Source organism: Neltuma alba, unplaced genomic scaffold, assembly GCF_004799145.2.
Source record: "Neltuma alba isolate B1F8T4 unplaced genomic scaffold, ASM479914v2 tig00003278_pilon, whole genome shotgun sequence".
NCBI lineage: Eukaryota > Viridiplantae > Streptophyta > Magnoliopsida > Fabales > Fabaceae > Neltuma > Neltuma alba.
The window spans coordinates 6,371-29,325 of NW_021633219.1; the positions used below are offsets into that span (position 1 = coordinate 6,371).

General features: G+C 32.1%; 1 protein-coding gene and 1 long non-coding RNA gene across 2 annotated transcripts; both read right to left on the reverse strand.

Moving 5' to 3' along the window:
- Nucleotides 1-273: 273 nt before the first annotated feature.
- LOC114741118 (uncharacterized) lies at nt 274-21,410 on the reverse strand. Its single transcript, XR_003739752.1, has 4 exons — nt 21,400-21,410; nt 8,309-8,629; nt 2,226-2,237; nt 274-402 (listed from the first exon to the last, which is right to left on the reverse strand). It is a non-coding gene; the product is annotated as an uncharacterized LOC114741118 (long non-coding RNA).
- LOC114741117 (Werner Syndrome-like exonuclease) lies at nt 16,943-17,727 on the reverse strand. Its single transcript, XM_028929374.1, has one exon. The coding sequence runs from the start codon at nt 17,719-17,721 to the stop codon at nt 17,086-17,088; it is 636 nt and encodes a 211-aa protein (XP_028785207.1). The 5' UTR covers nt 17,722-17,727; the 3' UTR covers nt 16,943-17,085.
- Nucleotides 21,411-22,955: the final 1,545 nt, after the last annotated feature.

Sequence of the window (22,955 nt, forward strand, 5' to 3'; positions counted from 1 at the left end):
CCTGGGGTGGATCTTTAGAGCATAGATTCTTTAGCAGACACAATATTGTGCTCAAATCAGCAGGGTTTACAGATAGATCATCGGAAATAATAAAAGATGCAGTCTCCTTTACATAGCCTTCCCATGTATCGTCTGCATTTTGGACAGGTAGGAGATGAAGCAATATTAAATTATTAATAATCGAGTCAAACGTAGCATATGGTTTGTTCAATAAGGATAGACCAAAAACATAAAATGGGTTGCAAAAAGATATTATTACCTCTAGTATCACTATCACCCGGTTTTTATCGGATCCACTAACCACAGGACTGCATAAGAGCGATCCGCAAGCGTTCAGAAGGAACGTAAAATCCCGCCCACATTTGCATTTCATATTCTTGGAAGTGGTCACCAGAGAAGGTCCTTGAAAAAGACAACGTTCACAAGCATAATACTTGGTTGGCTCAGTGTCATCAATGTTGAGTTTGAGGTTTTGATTATAACGTTCCATGGAGTTCCTTGGCTGAAGCAGCATTTGCTTGCAGTCTCCAAATTCAAATACTTGGGGTCCAGATTCCCCACACTTTCATACAGCGAGCTTATGCATCCGAATCGGCAAGGCTTCGTGTTTGAATCCCTACTTACGAGTCTAGCAATAGTTCCCAGTGGCAGTGTCAAGAAGCTTAAAAGAATATCCACAAAATCCTTCTCTGCTTCGGCAAAGAGCACTGTGTTTTGCTCTTTGTCCACAACAACTCTCAACGAAATTTGTTCCGGAATAGCAGTTGAAGCCATGGGAGCAATATTATTAACCCACCAAATCCAGCAAACGTTTCAGAAACTGTAACGGGGACGTAACGTATTTGAATTTGAATTTGAATTGAAATATATATATATATATATATATATAAAGCATGCAAGAAGATATATCGTACCTGTACTGGAGAGTGGCTCTCGTTATGGAGGTTATGGTTATGAACAAGGGCTCTTCAATTATTGGAAACTGATGATATGACCAATGCTTTGCGACTCCTCCTTCATTGCTAAGGTAAATGCTTGCAATCCTTTGGAAGTCAAAAAGTTCTTGCCTTCGTTGCTAAGTTGAGATTTTTTGTTAAAGCCTTTCTGCCCATCTTCTCCTCTTTAGCTCTTCTCCAGTAATTACAATAATTGAAGAAAAATAAAATCGCCTAAAACATAAAGTAAATTATGATATATATATATATATATATAATTATATCAAGTTCTCTTATCACATATGGATATGTGTCATGTGTCATATATGACTATATGTAATTGAAAAAATGATATAATTGGACATAGGAGATTTAATCTAAGTATTTTCCTATATATAATTAGTATATAACATAAATCTTTAACATATTTATATCTAATTTTTAAACTATATAATTAAAATAAATACGCGTCTTTATTTTTTAAGTTGTGATCGCCGATATTAGAAGACATAAAAATCACCCATTATCGTGTTTCTGATAATTTTTTAGAAATTTATTAATATAGCCATAATTATATTAGTGAGAAGACTATCTTACATTTTGTTTTAAAAATTAGACCCTAAATTCAAAAGAAAACCTCACCAGAACATATCCTATACGTATGAACGCAACATATGGTAATAATTAAATTCATTAGAGTGTTTTATGCAAACATGAGCCAGAAACCAACCTTGTTAGTCCCGGATCCACTGTGCCACATGAAGCATGAAAACAACGCATTATTTAAGCAGTAAATCATAATACCATTGGTTACATTTTTTTCATATACTCATCTGACTGGACCGGATCGGATTGCAACATTAAGAGTTGGGAGAATCATTATAAAGTTCTAAATAAAAAACATATTTACTTAAAAATTTTATTAATAACAGAGCAACTTGCAACAACAAATTTCAGAATAATAAATAATAACTACTCACTTATTATTGGGACTTACCAATCATCGGAGAATTCATTGTAATTCTCCCTCCAGAATTACAAATTTTATTATTGGGTTGCTTGGAGCTGCCTTAATTCATAGGCCTTGCCTTGTTTCAATAAGCGGTACCATACTTGGGCTTATATTCATAAACCCCATTAGACCGTATATATTAAATATTGAAAATACATTATACTTTGTATCCAAAAAAAAATACTATACTACATATTATAAAGTAAATAATAATTTATTCTCAGAAAAGGCATCTAGATGTGAATAATTCTGTAAGTATTGCACCAAAACCTTTCAACCTTTCAAGACAACTGGACAACTAAATGTTGTAAACACGTCATGTTTCATTTTGTGGAAGAGTAAAGAGCAGTTTACTCTTATTTTGATACAGTAAAAATATTCATGCATCAATTGAAATTGATGTTTCTTTTCAAATGAACTTAAAGATCAACCTCACTTTATTCTAGTTTTAAGGAAATCCTTTGTCTTCTTGATTATTGACGAGAAGGTGCCTTTTCAAGCTATAACTATTAAAGGTAAGTTTAAAAAGTTGCAAATTTTTAATATTCAGTTAATTTAATTAATTTCCTTAATCCTTAAAAAAGTAGTTAATATGATTTAATAGAAAAGACTGGAGAGAGTAATTAATTTTGAAATAATTAAAAAAAAAAAAGAGAAGTGGAACAATATATGATCCGACTTGCTTCAACTCCTTATGATGTTTAGAAATGAAAATTAGCCTTCCATAGTAATCACCATATATTTCAATATAATCTTTTTTATAGTTTTATTTTAATATGATCATGTTTGGGCAGCTATAATCAGTCATAGCAGTATTTCCTCCCGCAGACGGTGGTAATCATGATTCCTTAAAAATGAAGTCTGTAATTGCTTTCAACTTTTTTTTTCTTTCTAACCTTTTTATCTTTTTCCTTTTTTTTTCTTTTTTGCCCCTTTTGCGAGGAGAATTTGCTTTTTTCATTATTTTTTTGGCCAAAGAGAATTTGCTCTTTCAAGTTTTGAAGAAATTAGTTTTTCTGGGTTGGCTTCGAAGAATTCTGTTGTTGCTGCTATTATTTCTGTTGCCAGACTAATATTTCATTTATTAACACTGCCATATTTCTTTTACATTGAAGGTCACATCTTTTTCTTTCTAAAAATTCCAGTTTTTCTTTTAAATTAGTTTTTATTATAATATATTTTAATTATAACAATATTTATTTTTATATTTTTCTTATGATAATATATTTTGTCTAAATAAATACTATAATAATATATTTTATAAGGTTAATAAAATATGCACAAAGCATGAGAGCAAAACAGTCTAATATTTTAGCTTCTTTTCAAAAACTCCCAATTTAGGAGAAGCCAAAATCAGGGTAGGAGGAAGGGAGGGAGGGATCCCTCCTTTCCAAAATTTCTAACCGAATGAGGGAAAGGGCTCATTTGCCCTCCCCTCTCCTCCCCTCCCTTTCAACTAAACACACCTAATAGTGCATTAGTGAGTTTCTTGCTGCTAGATTCTACTATAATGTTTTTGAGTCCGTTAAGCATTGCCCATTCTTCTACTTCATGGGCACTATAATTCCCAAGATAATTTGAGAATCCAGCAATCCAATTACCTCGATAATCTCTAAAAACACCACCACAAGCAATAGACTCTGAAATTTCAGATTTAGCCCCATGGACATTTAATTTTGCAGTATTTGGAGGAGGTGGAATCCACTGCTTAGCATGAGAGATAGCAGTACTAACATCACACTGTAAATGATCTTTCCTCGTAATGACGGGTATTTAAAATCATAATGGCTGGTTCAACAGGTTTCTGAAAATTATCTTGATAAATGAATTCATTTCGCCAATTGCAACTCCCCAGGTGAGAGTCCCTTCAGTGTTCCTGTTAGAAGCAAAATCCTGTTTCAGATTCATAGAAACCCACTCAACAAGAGAGGCCGAAAAGAAGAGCTGAGTAGCAGAAGACTTTATAATTCTCAACCGTTGCTGTCTTGCATAAGCACAACCACGCTGGACACTTGCAGGAATAATAGGCAGAAGAATATTTAATTTGTTGTTCCACTTTCGATTGGGCTAATCCTTTTTGTCCCAAACAAATGCCATTAATCTGCACTGTCATTGAGAACGAAGAAATTTAATTTGCCAATGAGGCTACGCTTTTTGGAATTCAGATTGGCTCCGCCTAACGCGCAACTCTCAACTATTCATTTTTAGAATAACTATAGGGGAAAATGACAAAAAAAAATAACAATAAACTTCATAATGCCAAAAATACATCCTGAATTTGAGAAATTCTAATTTCGTCACAAAAGACTAATTGACATTTATAAGTTTGCTGAAATGACCATATTACCTTTCATTTTATTTATTGTTTTTAAAATACTAAAATCCCACTGGCCGGCTGCTCACTGGAGCTCCAGTGACTGGTTGACAATTGGTCCCCAGAGCTCTCCGGTGACCAGCCAACAATTGCTCACCAGAGCTCCGGTAGTCGGAAATAATTTTTTAAAATTTTTTTACAACTTTAATGTAACACTTAACAAGTTTTGTAACACTATTAGCAACTTCAATATAATAGTTAACAACAGGTTTTCTGGGAAATTCAACAACCTCCGATGGCTGAAAATTTTTTTTTGAAAATTTTTACAACTTCAGTATAATGATTAACAACTTTTGTAATGCTATTAACAATTTCAGTATAACAGTTAACAACAGATTTTTCGAAAAATTCAATAATTGGTTGTACGAGCTCCGACAGAGGGAAGCAATTTTTTTAAAATTTTTTACAATTTCAGTATAACGGTTAACAACTTTTGTAACACTATTAACAACTTCAGTGTAGCGGTTAACATAGGTTTTTGAGTTTGTTAATAGCATTACTGAAGTTGTAAAAATATCACTTTTTGAATTCCCTGAAAAACCTGTTATTAACTGTTATATCAAAGTTATTAATAGCGTTACAAAAGTTGTTAACCATTATATTGAAGATATAAAAATTTTCAAAAAAAAGAAGTAGTTGTTAAGCCATAAAAAGCCTTTTTTTTTTTAATTTTTAAGAAAACCTGTTGTTAAATACTATACCAAAATTGCTAATAGAGTTACGGAAATTGTTGATGATATTACTAAAATTGTAAAAATGCTACTTTTTAAATTTTTTCAGAAACTTGTTGCTAAGTACTCTATTGAATTGTTAATAACATTACAAAGTTGTTAACCGTATACTAAAGTTGTAAAAAATAAAAAAAAAAACAAAAAGGTAATTGCTAAAGTTGTAAAAATACCTTTTTTTATTTTTAAGAAAACATGTTATTAAACACTATATTGAAGTTGTTAATAAAGTTACAAACTTGTTAACATTACTAAAATTGCAAAAATGCTACTTTTTGAATTTCTTGAAAAACCTGTTGTTAATAGCGTTACAAAAGCTATTAATCGTTATACTAAGTTGTGAAAATTTTCAAACAAATTGTTTCTAACTGCCGGAACCAATTATTGAATTTCCCGGAAAACCTGTTTTTAACTGCTATATTAAAATTTTAATAGCATTACAAATTTGTTAACCATTATAGTGAAATTATAAAAATTTTCAAAAAAATTGTTTCCGCTCACCAGAGCTTGTTGAATTTTCTAGAAATCTATTGTTAACTGTTATATTGAAATTATTAATAGTGTTACAAAAGTTGTTAGCCTTATACTGAAGTTGTAAAAATTTTTTTAAAAAAATTGTTTTCAATTACACTCAGCTTGCTCCAGCGACCAATTGTTTGCGCCTCGGAGTCTCTCGGAGCTCGCCGGTGACTGCCACCACTAGAGCTCTAACGACTAGCCGGTCAATGGGAGCTTTGGAATTTTAAAAACAATAAATAAAATGAAGGACTATATGGTCATTTCAGTAAACTTATAAATGCCAAATTAGTCTCTTATAACTAAATTGAGATTTCTCAAATTCAGGAGATGTTTTTGGCATTATGAAATTCATTTGTCATTTTTCTGTCATATTCCCTAATTATAGTTTAATATTAAAATTAAAATTATATAAAAATTATTAAATAGTTTAGATTATTAAAAGTTTTCAGATTACGTCTAGTTAAAATATTATCATATTAAATCTGTAATTATCTTCTTGTTGTTCTCCATCTCCCCTTTAAATCAAGAGTTGTTATGAAGAGAATTTGTACAAAAATAATTAACTCTTTAATTTAGTTTTAAAGAGAAATTTATTTTTTTAAAATTCCAAAACAATAATTATTTTGCGACATAAAAATATTTCAATTCAATTTCAATTATGTGAGTGTTATCATTTTTTAATTTTATACATAATATAAAAATAAAATATTTCAAATTTCTTTTTAGCATGCTCGAAAGTTAACAAAATAAATATGGATTTCAATTAATCTTATATAAAAATAATCATTTGTGTCCCTTTACAGTGCACAACCTCAAGCATCTCAACTGCAGCCACATACACACACCGCTACGTCGTCAATTTGCACCATAGATGGACAATATGCACAATTCAATTAAGTTGACCATGTAGATAATCCATACTTAATTCACTACCATCGTACACTTTATTTTCGTCTCATTTTAAATATACACTATTGTAGCGTATTCGAATGATAATTAGATGTATAAATTTATCTGGGCTAATTACTTGGATATGAGAAGAGGACTTGCTGATTTTTGCTAAGAGGACTTGTTAAAGAGCAGTAAACCACCGTTATATAATATATTATTGATTCAATCACAAGCCATCACACTTTTCAAAACAAAACAACAAGGCAAAAGTCTGAAAAAGAGTCAAGAAATTGAAGGACGTTGCTCTCCGGCTTCTATTTAGCCAACGGTTATGTTTCTGCTTTCCGTCTTTGTTTCATCTTCTTCTTTAATATTGTTCGCTAAAAATTCCTTCAGGCCAATTGTCAAAGCTGATGTTGAAACCATGGAAGCGTTAAGGATGCTCACAACCTGCATTTGTATGTATGCATGAGTCTGATACAGAAGGCAAAAAAAGATTGCGGCAAGCATGCAAATAAATCTGATCATATTCACAGTAAAAGGAAAGAAAATAACAAAAGAAAACCCCAAACCATTAAACTTCTTGTTTTTTCGACCTAAACAAAATTTGCATCTCCTTTAATTTGTCTTTCTAAAGGTTAGAAGATACGCACCTCTTGTACGCCAATGCAGATTGTTCTTTGCTCCAAGTCATGGTAAGGCACCTTGAATTCAGTTAGTAAAGATGATAAAACAGCGCGAGATGATAAAGGTTTCACAGACAAGTCGTCGGCAACCATGAACGTGGTTCCACCCTTGGCATATCCTTTGCCTGATTTTTCCTCCGCTGTTGTAGACTTAGGATCGCACATTCTTACTTCTCTCACAAAGGGTGACTATACAATTTGCATCGGCAGTCAAATAAAATGAACCACCCTTGCGACAACAACTTAACTTTGACGGATACTTCATTTCATCGATAGGTACCTTCAGGCTAGCGAACATATTGTTCATCTTCTCCGACTTCAAATGCCTGGTTGAATCAAAGTTGCTCAAACTATTATATAAATTATTGACACACACCAACCCAGAGTTTCCTTCTAAAACTCTCTCCACAGCTCCTATTGGGAATGTCAAGAAACTAAAAAAGCTGGTCTACGAAATCTTCCTCAACTTCAGCAAACAATATCTTGGACTTCGATTTTGACATCAATACCTTAATCTTCGTCGTCCCAATGCTCTCTCTGCCTTGTCTCTCATCAGTCATCTTGAACGAGGTTTCGGAATGCACAAGGTTGTGCTCCTTCCTTAACAATGAATCTGTAAGTGCCGTCTTGGAGATCAACAAGGACTTGAGTAGGTCCAAAATCTTCGAAAACATAATAAATTAAAACATGAGGTGATGTGATATAAAGAAAATAAGACATAATTAATGTTTCCAGAACTCAACCTCATTTGAACTAAGAACCATAGTGGATTCCTCCGGTGGACATTCAGAGCGAAGATTCTTTAGCAGACACAATGTTGTATTGAGAGTAGCAGGAGTTACAGATAGATCGTCAGAAATAATAAAAGATGCAGTCTCCTTTACATAGCCTTCCCATGTATTATCTGCATTTTGGACAAGGTCTGAAAGAAAAATATTAATAATTGAATCAAATATGGTTTGTTTAATAAGGATAACAAAAAATATAAAATGCATTGCAATTATTACCTCCAGCATCACCACTCGCGTTTTTATCGGATCCACTTAACAGAGGACTGCATAAGAGCGATTCGCAAGGGTTCAAAAGGATCGTAAAATCCCGCCCACATTTGCATTTCATATTCTTGGAAGTGGTCACCAGAGAACCAACTTCTACAATAAGACAACGTTCACAAGCATAATACTTGGTTGGCTCAGTGTCATCAATGTTGAGTTTGAGGTTTTGATTATAACGTTCCATGGAGTTCCTTGGCTGAAGCAGCATTTGCTTGCAAGTCTCCAAATTCAAATACTTGGGGTCCAGATTCCCCACACTTTCATACAGCGAGCTTATGCATCCGAATCGGCAAGGCTTCGTGTTTGAATCCCTACTTACGAGTCTAGCAATAGTTCCCAGTGGCAGTGTCAAGAAGCTTAAAAGAATATCCACAAAATCCTTCTCTGCTTCGGCAAAGAGCACTCTGTTTTGCTCTTTGTCCACAACAACTCTCAACGAAATTTGTTCCGGAATAGCAGTTGAAGCCATGGGAGCAATATTATTAACCCACCAAATCCAGCAAACGTTTCAGAAACTGTAACGGGACGTAACGTATTTGAATTTGAATTTGAATTTGAAATATATATATATATGTGTATATAAAGCATGCAAGAAGATATATCGTACCTGTACTGGAGAGTGGCTCTCGTTATGGAGGTTATGGTTATGAACAAGGGCTCTTCAATTATTGGAAACTGATGATATAACCAATGCTTTGCGACTCCTCCTTCATTGCTAAGGTAAATGCTTGCAATCCTTTGGAAGTCAAAAAGTTCTTGCCTTCGTTGCTAAGTTGAGATTTTTTGTTAAAGCCTTTCTGCCCATCTTCTCCTCTTTAGCTCTTCTCCAGTAATTACAATAATTGAAAAAAATAAAATCGCCTAAAACATAAAGTAAATTATGATATATATATATATATATATAATTATATCAAGTTCTCTTATCACATATGGATATGTGTCATGTGTCATATATGACTATATGTAATTGAAAAACATGATATAATTGGACATAGGAGATTTAATCTAAGTATTTTCCTATATATAATTAGTATATAACATAAATCTTTTAACATATTTATATCTAATTTTTAAACTATATAATTAAAATAAATACGCGTCCTTATTTTTTAAGTTGTGATCGCCGATATTAGAAGACATAAAAATCACCCATTATCGTGTTTCTGATAATTTTTTTAGAAATTTATTAATATAGCCATAATTATATTAGTGAGAAGACTATCTTACATTTTGTTTTAAAAATTAGACCCTAAATTCAAAAGAAAACCTCACCAGAACACATCCTATACGTATGAACGCAGCATATGGTAATATTAAATTCATTAGAGTGTTTTATGCAAACATGAGCCAGAAAACCAACCGCATTATTTAAGGAGTAAATCATAATACCATTGGTTACATTTTTTTCATGTACTCATTTGACTGGACCGGATCGGATTGCAACATTAAGAGTTGGAGAATCATTATAAAGTTCTAAATAAAAACATATTTACTTAAAATTTTATTAATAACAGAGCAACTTGCAACAATAAATTTCAGAATAATAAATAATAACTACTCACTTATTATTGGGACTTACCAATCATGGAGAATTCATTGTAATTCTCCCTCCAGAATTACAAATTTTATTATTGGGTTGCTTGGAGCTGCCTTAATTCATAGGCCTTGCCTTGTTTCAATAAGCGGTACCATACTTGGGCTTATATTCATAAACCCCATTAGACCGTATATATTAAATATTGAAAATACATTATACTTTGTATCCAAAAAAAATACTATGCTACATATTATAAAGTAAATAATAATTTATTCTCAGAAAAGGCATCTAGATGTGAATAATTCTGTAAGTATCATACTGAAACCTTTCAACCTTTCAAGAAAACTGGACAACTAAATGTTGTAAACACGTCATGTTTCATTTTGTAGAAGAGTAAAGAGCAGTTTACTCTTATTTTGATACAGTAAAAATATTCATGCATCAATTGAAATTGATTTTCTTTTCAAATGAACTTAAAAGATCAACCTGCACTTTATTCTAGTTTTAAGGAAATCTTTTGTCTTCTTGATTATTGACGAGAAGGTGCCTTTTCAAGCTATAACTATTAAAGGTTAAGTTGAAAAAGTTGCAAATTTTTTAATATTCAGTTAATTTTAATTAATTTCCTTAATCCTTAAAAATGTGGTTAATATGATTTAATAGAAAAGACTGGAGAGAGTAATTAATTTTGAAATAATTAAAAAAAAAGAGAGAAGTGGAACAATATATAATCCGACTTGCTTCAACTCCTTACAATGTTTAAAAAAAGCAGTATTTCCTCCCGCAGAAGAAGGTAGTAATCATGATTCCTTAAAAATGAAGTCTTGTAATTTGCTTCCAACTTTTTTTTTTCTTTCTAACCTTTTTATCTTTTTCTTTTTTTTATCTTTTTTTTTGCCCCTTTTTGCAGGAGAATTTGCTTTTTCATTATTTTTTTGGCCAAAGAGAATTTGCTCTTTCAAGTTTTGAAGAAATTAGTTTTTCTGGGTCGGCTTCGAAGAATTCTGTTGTTGCTGCTATTATTTCTGTTGCCAGACTAATATTTCATTTATTAACACTGCCATATTTCTTTTACATTGAAGGTCACATCTTTTTCTTTCTAAAAATTCCATTTTTCGGAGGCCCTTTTGCTTTGCTTTCATGGAAGTTTTGATGAATCATTGGCAATCCCAGACGCTGCTAAATATTGCTACTAAACTTTAGTTGCATGGTTGATGCACATTTGGTGCTATATATATATATATATATATATATATATATATATATATAGTTGCAAGGGAGAATCTGATAATGGGAAAGCATACATATATATTATTATATTTATTTATGTACTATATACTCTCTTTTTTTGGGTTGAACTTATTATTATATATGTGGTTAGGGTTATTATATATATTTGGAGAAAAAATAAACAACTTAAATCATTAGATAAATTTATGTATATGTAAATAAGGGTAATTTTTTCTTTTGACGCACTATTTTTACCTATTCCCATATTCTTTGTAATATAAGCAAACATTTTTTTATGTCTATGCATCACCTTTCTTTAATGATGTACCAAACAAACTCATATAATCATCATTATATTTTATTACATTGTATTACATTCCCTTACATTTCCAAGGATTCAGTAAACCAAACAGGCACTTAAAGTATTTTTTTACCTTATTGCTAGATACACCAAAAAATATTTTAAAGTGCTGGATATATCTAAAAAAAATTCTTTAGAGAGCTCGATGCTCCGAAAAGTATTTCATGGTACTGGATACATTTAAAAAAAATAATTCAAAATATTGGATATACCACAAAATATAAAATACTCCAAGATACTGAGTGCTTTATAATCCATTTAAAGAATTTATATTATTTTTTAATATTTTCATTTCACACAGGAAAAAAAAATTCTTTTAAAGAACACTGACTTCTGAAAAGAGAGAGATGGAGAAGTGGCTCTCGAAAGAAGCCCAACCTACTAATCATTTAGTGCTCGTTTGGATCTTTGTTTTGGAAAGATAACGTGCCTAAGAAACTGGAGAATGCACGTTGGTGAGTCACTTGGTGATAAAAGTTTGTTTAGGTAGGCTACTTTTCAAACTAACTCCTGGACAAAAAGCTAAGTGCGTCATAACGCTAGGATTTCTGGCTTTTAGAGTTTGTAACGTGGAGAAAGAAGGAATAAAGATGAAAAAAAACATAAGAGTATTTAAATAAGTTCTATCTTGATCTAATAATTTGATTTTTTTTCTAAGATAAAAAAAATTAACTAATAAAATTTAATTAATTATTTTTCTAAAATTTATCAACTTGTATACATGTCATATATTATCTTTGCTTCTTAATATAAGACCCGAAAAGACAAACTTGAATAGATTAAAGAAGCTAAATCAATTACTTAATTATATTATATGTTACATGATATCTCTAAAATACTTATGTGTATCATTAGATATTTAGATTACACATTAGTTTATAAGTCAAATAAATTAATTTGAAGAAAAGCGGCAAATATAAATATTTTAAAGTAATTTATATAACTTCATTAGCCTTTTCCAAATTAGTTAACTGAGTCTTATATTAAGAACTAGAGTAGTATATTATAAAACTTATGTCCCTTTTCTATTATTTTATATCTAAACTTATTTTTTCATTATTTATTTAAATAGGTTTTAACTTTTCAAACTGACTATCCAAATATAAATCATTTTACACTAATTAACTCTTACTCTAATTGACTTTTGTAAAAGTCAGATAGAATAAAAGTCAATTTTGTCACTACCAATGTAAACACACCCTGACTCATTGAAACTAAATTTCTTATCAAATGATCTTGATCCCTCTTACATTGTCTTAAAAAATACATGAAGAGAACAAAAACTACTTACAAAATATTTACAAATTATTTATCACTTGTGAGTAACTCGCAGGTTCAAACTTACGGTTGGGTGTGTGTGTGATCTGTGAAGCCCTTCTTGTGAGAAAAGGAAGAAAAAGCGCACGTGTGATTTTTTTTTTTTTCCAGAAAAACAACAACAACAAAGAAGAGAATTCAAAAGCATGCCTTAACAAGACGTCAATACTGCGTATACTAGCCTTGGATCTTGTCAGAGAAGCACCCATTATGAAATACCCCAATTATATAACACACGACGCATGTTATCGATAAAGTCACTTCAGGAACCATTGATAGAAAAGTTTCATTCAAATACAAACAAACTCCAATGAAATCCACGTTCAACACAACCTCACATCACACCAGAATTAATTGGTACAGTAAAAATATCCATGCATCAATTGAAAATGATTTTTTTTTTTCAAATGATCTCAAGAGATCAATCTTTACTTTATTCTGCTTTTAAGAAAATCCTTTGTTTATTATTGATGAGGCCTGGCTTTTTCGTTCTTTCTCCCAATAAACTTTAACCATTGAAGGTTAAATTTTAAAAGTTGTAAAAAATCTTAACATTTAGCTAATTTTAATTAATTTCCTTAATCCTTATTTTGGTACAAAAAAAATATTCATGCATCTATTGAAATTGATTTTCTTCTCAAATGAACGTAAGCGATCAACCTTCACTTTATTCCAGTTTTAAGAAAATTCTTTGTCTTGTTGATTATCGATGAGAAGGTGGGTTTTTAAGCTATAACTATTAAAGGTTAAATTTAAAAAGTTGTGAATTTTTTTAATATTTAGTTAATTTTAATTAGTTTCCTTAATCCTTAAGAAAAGTAGTTAATATGATTTAATAGAAAAGACCACTGAGAGTATTTAATTTGAAATAAAAAAAAGAGAAGTGGAACAATATATGATCTAGCTTGCTTCAACTCCTTACAATCTTTAGAAATGAAAATTAGCCTTCCCATAGTAATCACCATATATTTCAATATCATCATTTTTTTTGTAATGTTATTTTAATATGATCATGTTTGGGTAGCTATAATCAGTTACAGGAGTATTTCCTCCCGCAGACCGTAGTAAGCATAATTCCTTAAAAATGAAGTCTTGTAATTTGCTTTCAACATTTTTTTTTCTTTTCAACCTTTTTTTTTTTTTTTCTTTTTTTTTTTTTTTTCTTTCTTTCTTTCTTTTTCACTTTTTGCCAGAGAATTTGTTTTTTTTTTTTTTGCCAAAGAGAATTTGCTTTTTCAAGTTTTGAAGAAATTGGTTTCTCTGGTTCGGCTTCGTTTGAATAAAATATCATCTATTGTGTTCAAGAAAAGAGTAAACATTACAATATCATTGGATTGTTTGGGATACCCAAAAAAAATAATTTTACATTAGTCGAGACAAAACTCTTCTAACATATTTACTTCGTATATTATAAATCACTTTTAAATTATAATTTGGTTTACACACAAATATTACGTTATTGGTCTAGGAAGGAGGATTGAGATTTGGATTCCCAATAGGATCTAAATTTTTACGTTGCTCAAGCATAATTAGAATAAATACATCCAGCACCTCAAAATATTTGTTAAAAGCATCTAACACCTTAAAGTATTTTGTAGTGCATTTAGCATTATGAAATATTTTTCAGGCATGTCTAACACCCTAAAATATTTTTCAAGTGCCTCTAACACTTAAACTATTTTTTTTATCTTGTTACTAGATACACCAAAAAATATTTTAGGGTATTGTACATACTTAAAAAAACTACTTTAGAGAGCTGGATGTTCCGAAAAGTATTTCATGGTGTTGCATACACTTAAAAAAATAATTCAAAATATTGGATACACCACAAAATACAAAATACTCTAGGCTATTGAATGCTTCTTAATCCATTTAAAATATTTATATTATTTTTTTAACATTTTCATTTCACACAGAAGAAAGAAGTTCTTTCAAAGAACACCAACTCCTAAAAAGAGAGAGATGGAGAAATGGCTTTTGGAAGAAGAGCAAGCTACTAATCATTTACTCCTCTAGTTCTTAATATAGAACCTAATTATTAAGTTGATCTTGATCCTAAATATAAAATTTATTTATTAATTTTTTCTAAATTACTTCTTTTTCATATTCCCTCAACCATAATTAAGTAGGACATGGAGGGAAAATATTAAGAAAGATGATTATGGTATTTTAGGAAAAACATGTCATATTTTTTATAACTAGTTAAATAGGTCTTATATTAAGGACCGGAGGAGTACTTATTGAAACTAAATTTCCTATCAAATGATCTTGATCCCTCTTACATTGTCTTAAAAAAGACATGAAGAAAACAAAAACTACTTACAAAATATTTACAAATTATTCATCACTTGTGAGTACTCCTCTGATCCTATTTATAAGGCAGAGAGGGAAGGTGTTTTTTTATTCTATTTATAAGGTACTGAGAAATTTTTTTTGTATGGATGTACAATTTTATCTCTCATTTATTATTGTGTTGACTTTGTTTATATAAGGTATAATTTATATTAAATAGGGATAAAGTTAAAAATTTATTAAATTTTAAATGAGAATTAATGAAATTTAAGATTTTCTTGGTCTGTATGAAACGTGCTGGAAGTACTTTATAAATAGGATCAGAGGAGTAACTCGCAGGTTCAACTTATAGTTGGATGTGTGTATGATATGTGAAGCCCTTCTTGTGAGAAAAGGACAAAAAAAAAAGCGCACATGTGATTTAAAAAAACATCAACAACAACAAAAGAAAAGAATTCAAAAGCATGCCTTAACGAGACATCAATACTGCATATACCAACGTAACCACCCATTATGAAATACACCAAGTAACACACGACACATGTTATTGGTAAAGTCACTTCAGGAATCATGGATAGAAAAGTTTCATCTAAATACAAACAAACTCCAATGAAATCCACATTTAGCACAACCCCACATGGCACCAGAATTAACTAGTACAGTAAAAATATTCATGCATTAATTGAAATCAATTTTCTTCTCAAATGATCTCAGGAGATCAATCTTCACTTTATTCCAGTTTAAGAAAATCCTTTGTCTTGTTGATTACTGATGAGAAGGTGGCTTTTTTCGTTCTTTCCCCCAATAAGCTTTAACCATCGAAGGTTAAATTTAAAAAGTTAAATTTTTTTAATATTTAGCTAATTTTAATTAATTTCCTTAATCCTCAGAAAGGTAGTTAATATGATTTAATAGAAAAGACCGAAGAGAGTAATTAAGTTTGAAATACAAAAAATGAGAAGCAGAACAATATATAATCCAGCTTACTTCAATTTCTTATCATTTTTAGAAACAAAAATTAGCCTTCCCATAGTAATCACCGTATATTTCAGTATCATCAGTTTTTTTATAATTTTATTTTAAAATGACCATGTTTGGGTAGCTATAATCAGTCAGAGGAATATTTCCACCTGTACTAATAATAATTTCTTAAAAATGAGGTCTTGGAATTTGCTTTCAAGGTGTTTTTTTTTTCCTTTTTAACCTTTTCATCTTGTTTCTTTTCCTTTTCCTCGCCCTTTTTGCTGAAGAATTTGCTTTCAAGTTTTGAAGAAATTGGTTTCTCTGGGTCGATTACAATCATAAAACATCATGTGACTGTGCTCAAGAAAAGAGTAAATATTACTACATATTGGTCTGCGAAGGAGGATTGAGACTTCGATTCCTTGCGGGATTAAAATTTTTATGTTGCTCAAATATGATTAGGTTTAAAGAATTTATATTCCTTCAGTCTTAAATGTAAGATTTATTTTGTAATATAAATTACACTACAAAATAATTTTATATTTAGACCTGGAAGAATATTATTTTTTAATATTTTTAGTTCGCACAGAAAAAAGAAGTTCTTTCAAAGGACACAAACTATTGAAAAGAGATCAAGAAATGGCTTTCAGAAGAAGCCTAAGCTGCTAATTATTTACTTATGGAAACCAAATTTCTTATGAAATGATCTTGATCACTCTTACTTGTCTTTTAAAAAAAAACATAAATAGAACAAAATTCAAAACTTAAAAAAATACTTACAAGATATTTACAAATCATTCATCACTTGTGAGCACCTCCTAGGTTCAAACTTAGTTGGGCGCGCGTGTGTGTGAAGCCCTTCTTGTAAGAAAAGAAAAAAAAACAACATCAACAAAAGAAGAGAATTCAAACGCATGCCTTGGCAAAACAAGACATCAGTTATATATACTGCGTCTACCAACCTTGGATCCTCCAAAATCCTATTATTGTCTGAGAACCATGAATTATGAAATACTCCACACACGAGACATGTTATTGGTAAAGTCACTTCATGAACCATAGAAAAGTTTCATCAAAATACAAACAAACTCCATTGAAATCCACATTTAACAGAACCACACATCACACCAGAATTAACTTATCCCCGAATTGTACCGAGTTCTGAATCCCAAGCAATCCCCACGCCTAGAGTTGGCCAGAATACAAAAGCCTTGCAACTTCAAAAGAAATAAAGGCATCGATGCAGGCGTATTTTACCTGCTCAGGAGTAAGCCACAGATTGTCCCATCTGCTTCTACTGATACTCTTTGGCTTCTCAATTTCCTTCCCAAGAACACGCAGAGCCAGGGTCTTGAGCCCCGATTTCTTCAGTTCATTATCCCCCAGCTTGTCAAACGCCAGATCGCGCAGATCAACGAATGTGGCCACACTCAGTTCGTAGTCGCACACGAGTTTCTCCACATCCTCTTCGATCCCAACGCCCACGAAAGTGTGATTCGCGTTTGCCAGAAAATTGATCAGGGATTGGGGGATGTTTGGGGCGTGAAGGATTTGGAATATGAGGCATCGAGGGCCGACGCAGAGTTGTAATGTGGCGACCGGATTCTCCATATTGCGGTGGAAGTTCGGGCGCCATTCGACGTCTAGGCCGACGAGAAGAGGTTGGGGAAGGGAATAGAGGTTGCGGGTTTCGGAGAGCCAGGAATCGACCATGGAAGGGGAAGAAGTGAGCAGTGTGTGAATGTTGTGAGTGTAGAAGGAAACATCGTAGAGATTGTGAGTGTCGTAGGGAAGGGCGTGGTCTACTATGGCGATCGACATTTCGGATTTGCAGAGAAGCCAAGGGGACCGTGAAGCTTTTTGAATAGTGGAGGAGGAGAGAGCGAACTTCACATTGGAGACGACGCTCGCTCGGAATCAAAATTCAAAATATATTTATCATTTAAAATTATTGTTACCATTTTTTTAAATTCTTAATGATATTGTATTTTACGTTGTTTTCCTATTGTGACTTGATTTGGATTAGATTGGTCGGGTTTTTCTCGATACCATTGTTGTTTTTTTTTTTTTTTAAAAAACCTTTATATCATTGTTGATCAGCAATTTTAAAACTGTACATTGGTATACACCGACAAAAAATGTACATTGATATATAAAATGTTATCTTTATCTTTAATATAAAAATTCATTTAATTTTTATTTTGGTTTTAAATATAATATCTCAATTCTTTTTGTCTTCTATATTTATCTATTTTTTTCAAAATAATATTTATAATAATGATAGTTCTAGCTAACACACTTGATTAGTAAGAATATTTTAAGAATAACAACACCTATTCATTACGAATAACTAACTTAACTAAATTTTTTATCTATTCAAATTAGTCAACTAACTCTTATATTAAGAATCAAATGTAATAATTATTAAAATTCAATAGAACTGCTTATAATAAAAACTATAAATTATACCAATGAAGACGCGTCTTCTGATTAGGTTATGATATATAAAATATGTTTATTACGTATGGCTCTTCATTTATGTGAATATAGTCATATCTTTTTAGATTGTCTAACACAACACAAAATGATAATTTGTCTAAAAAGTTGGAGATTTATTAGAAGATAGTGTGATGGACTAATTAAAACCCAAAAAAAGAGAGGAAGAGGATCTACCTTATGCATGCCCTAGAAGTAGACTTTTAGTGGGCTTATGTTCCAACCAGGCCTTTAAACGTTTTTGTCCCAAACAAATGCCATTATTCTGCACTCTCATTGAGAACGAAGAAATTTAATTTGCCAATGAGGCTACGCTCTTTTAGAATTCAGATTGGCTCCGCCTAACGCGCAACCCTCAACTATTCCTTTTTCGAATAATTATAGTTTAATATTACAATTAAAATTATATAAAAATTATTAAATAGTTTAGATTATTAAAAGTTTTCAGATTACGTCTAGTTAAAATATTATCATATTAAATCTTTAATTATCTTCTTGGTATTCTCCATCTCCCCTTTAAATCAAGAGTTGTTATGAAGAGAAAATTTGTACAAAAATAATTAACTCTTTAATTCAGTTTCAATTATGTGAGTGTTATCATTTTTTAATTTAATACATAATATAAAAATAAATATATTTCAAAATTTTTTTTAGCATGCTCGAAAGTTAACAAAATAAATATGGATTTCAATTAATCTTATAACAAAATAATCATTTGTGTCCCTTTACAGTACACAACCTCAACTATCCCAATTACACCCACATACACCCACGGCTGAAGGAAAGAAGGTACTGGTACTAGCACCCTAACCCCCGGCCCAAGAACTCGCCGGTGACTCCCGACCCTCACTTGGGCCCTCAGATGCTGATTAGTCGGGATTTCCGAGGGGGAGTTAAAATTCCGGATATGATGGGATTTGAACAGGATAATATTGCAAGCAATCAGAGCGGGATGAAGGGGAGAGATGACGGAAGATCAGGAATACAGAAAACAGTATCACAACACAAAATAAAAGAGCAATCTTTGGGTGATGGTCAACCACAGAGCCGAAACTCTGGGAAGGATATTTCCAATGGTAAGTCCGTGTGGGTCCAAGTAGGGTCGAAGAGGGGAAATACAGGAAAATCTAAAGTGGGCAACGAAAATAAAACATCTGACAAGCCCAAGTCCAAAGGGAAATTAGACGCCAACTCTACTTTCCAGCCTATCCAAAGTACTATGGACAATGTGCATAAGAGGACTTGCCTAACAGCAGTAAAGCACCATTATACAATTACTGATTCAATCACAAGCCATCACACTTCTCCAAAACAAAACAACAAGGCAAAAGTCTGAAAACAAGTCAAGAAACTGAAGGGCGTTGCTCTCAGGCTTCTATTTAGCCAACCGTTATGTTTCTGCTTTCCATCTTTAATATTGTTTGATAAAAATTCCCTCAGGCCAATTGTCAAAGCTGATGTTGAAACCATGGAAGCTTCAAGGATGCTCACAACCTGCACTTGTATGCATGAGCCGGATACAGAAGGCAAAAATAAATTGCAACAAGCATGCAAATAAACCCGATCATATTCAAGGGAAAACAAACCCAAACCATATAACTTCTTGCTTTTTCGTTCCAAACAGAATTTGCATCTCATTCGTTCCAAACAGAATTGGCATCTCATTTGTTGTGTCTAAAGGTTAGAAGATGCGTACCTCTTGTGCCCCAATGCGGATTGTTCTTTCTTCCAAGTCATGGTGAGGCACCTTCAATTCAGTTAATAAGGATGATAGAACATGGTGAGATGAAAAGGGTTTCACAGACAAGTCATCGGCAACCATGAACTTGATTCCGCTCTTTGCATATCCATTGCCTGATTTCTCCTCCGCTATTGGAGACTTAGGGTCGCACATTCTTACTCTTCTCCAAACATGGACATACAAACTTGCATCAGCAGTCAAATAATATCGACCACTACCATCCTTGTTAAAACAAATACCTAACTCGGACGGATACTTCAGTTCATCGATAGGTAACATCTGGTTATTGACATTAAAATATGGGGCTATCATGAGGTTGGCAAACACGTGTTTTAGATTCTCTGACTTCATGTCTACGGTTGAATCAAAATTGAACAAACTGTTATATAATTTGTCGACACACACCACCCCAGAGTTTCCTTCTAAAACTCTTTCTACTGCTCCTACTGGGAATGTCAAGAAACTAAGAAGCTGGTCCATGAAATCTTCCTCAACCTGAGCAAAAAATATCTTGGACTTCGATTTTGACATCAATAGCTTTATCTCCATCGTCCCAGTGCTCTTTCTACCTTGTCTCTCATCAAATATCTTGGACGAGGTTTCTGAATGCACGAGGCTGTGCTCCTTCCTTAACAATGTATCTGTGAGTGCCGTCTTGGAGATCAACAAGCACTTGAGTAGGTCCAAAATCTTCGAAAACATAATAAATTAAAGCATCAGGTGATGTGATACAAACAAAATAAAACATAATATGTTTCTAGAACTTAACCTCATTTGAACTGAGAACCATAGTGGATTCCTCCGGTGGACCTTCAAAGCGAAGATTCTTTAGCAGACACAATGTTGTGTTGAAATCAGCAGGAATTACCGCTAGATCATCAGAAATAATAAAAGATGCAGTCTCCTTTACATAGCCTTCCCATGTATTATCTGTATTTTGGAGTAGTTATGAAAGAAGTAATAGTAATAATCGAATCAAATGTGGTTTGTTTAATAAGGATAACAAAAAATATAAAATGCATTGCAATTATTACCCCCAGCATCGCCACTCGTGTTTTTATCAGATCCACTTAACAGAGGACTGCATAGGAGCGATTTGCAAGGGTCCAAAAAGATGCGCGTAAAATCCTGCCCGCATTTGCATTTCATATCCTTGGAAGTGCTCACCAGAGAACCATCTTCTACAGCACGACAACCTCGACAAACGTTATACTTGGTTGGCTCAGTGTCATCAATGTTGAGTTTGAGGTTTCGATTATAACATTCCATTGAGTTCCTTGGCTGAAGCAGCATTTGTTTGCATGTCTCTGAATTCAAATACATAGGGTCCAGATTCCCCACACTTTCATAGAGTGAGCTTATGCATCCGAATCGACAAGGCTTCGTGGTTGAATCCTTACTAACAAGTCTCGCAATAGTTCCCAGTGGCAGTGTCAAGAAGCTTAAAAGAATATCCACAAAATCCTTCCCTGCTTCAGCATAGAGCACTCTGTTTTGCTCTTTGTCCACAACAACTCTCAATGAAATTTCTCCCGGTATAGCAGTTGAAGCCATGGGAGCAATATTATTAACCCACCAGATCCAGCAAATGCTTCAGAAGCTGTAACGAGGACGTAACCTATTTGAATTTGGTGTGCGTGTGTGTGTACAGCACACAAGAAGATATACAGAACCTGTATTGGAGAGTGGCTCTCGTTATGGAGGTTATGGGTATGAACAAGGGCTCTTGAATTATTGGAAACAGATGAAGTGACCAAGGCTTTGTGACTGACTCCTGCTCCTTCAACTTTCAATTAGGCTTACTCGATAAGTAAATGCCTGCACTCTTTTGGAAGTCAAAAGATTCTTGCCTTCATTGCTAAGGTAAGATTTTTTGTTAAATGCCTTTTTCTGAGGGGTTGCAATCAAGTAAAGTATGCACTCGTAATAATCGATGAAAATTAAAATTACCTGAAACATGAATAATATTAAATTACGATACTATATATTTAGTATAATATAAATCTTTTTATCACATATTGATATTTAATTTTTAAAATATATAAATCATTTTTTAAGTTGTGCTCGCAAATATTACAAGACATAAAAATCACCCATCGTCATATTTATTTAGAATTTTATTAATATAACCATAGTTATATTAGTGAGAAAATCATCTTACATTTTTGTTTTAAAAAAAGTTAATATAATTTGCAGTCTGTTAAGTTTGTCTTCATTTTGGTTTAGTCCCTGACCACAGTTTTTGTTCCTTTAAGTTTCTTTTCATTTAAAATATTGATACATATAATTCAATACAAACTTACACCATTCTCCCTTTTGAAAGACTAAAACCTATAGTTTAAAATTTAAATGATTAAAATTAAAATAAAGATAAACTTGATAAACTAAAAATTATATTAACTTTTTTAAAAATTAGACCCTAAATTCAAAAGAAAACGTCACTAGCAAATATCCTTCACCTTTTTTTGGCCACAGCTCATATCCTATGCCTATCAGCGCAGCATATGGTAATATCTGAACCCCATTGGACCGTATATATTTTTTCGGCCAAAAAATTGGACCGTATATATTGAATATTAAATTTTTTCATATATTTCACTACTTTCTTTTTTCTGCTAGAAATATGTTATACTACATATTATAAAGTAAATAATAATAGGATAAAGTGCTTAAATACTTCAGAAGTATTCATGTGGATTTCTTTTGCTTTTATATGCTCAAAAAGTTTATTTTCGTAGCCAAAATACGTTAGCTGTTATCTGCTATTTAATTTGATTGTTAAATTATGCAATATGACTGAGGTCCATAACAGTCAAAA

What these genes read in the sequence shown, in the direction of transcription:
- LOC114741117 (XM_028929374.1), bottom strand. Translation starts at nt 17,721, where the DNA reads ATGTCGATCGCCATAGTAGACCACGCCCTTCCCTACGACACTCACAAT.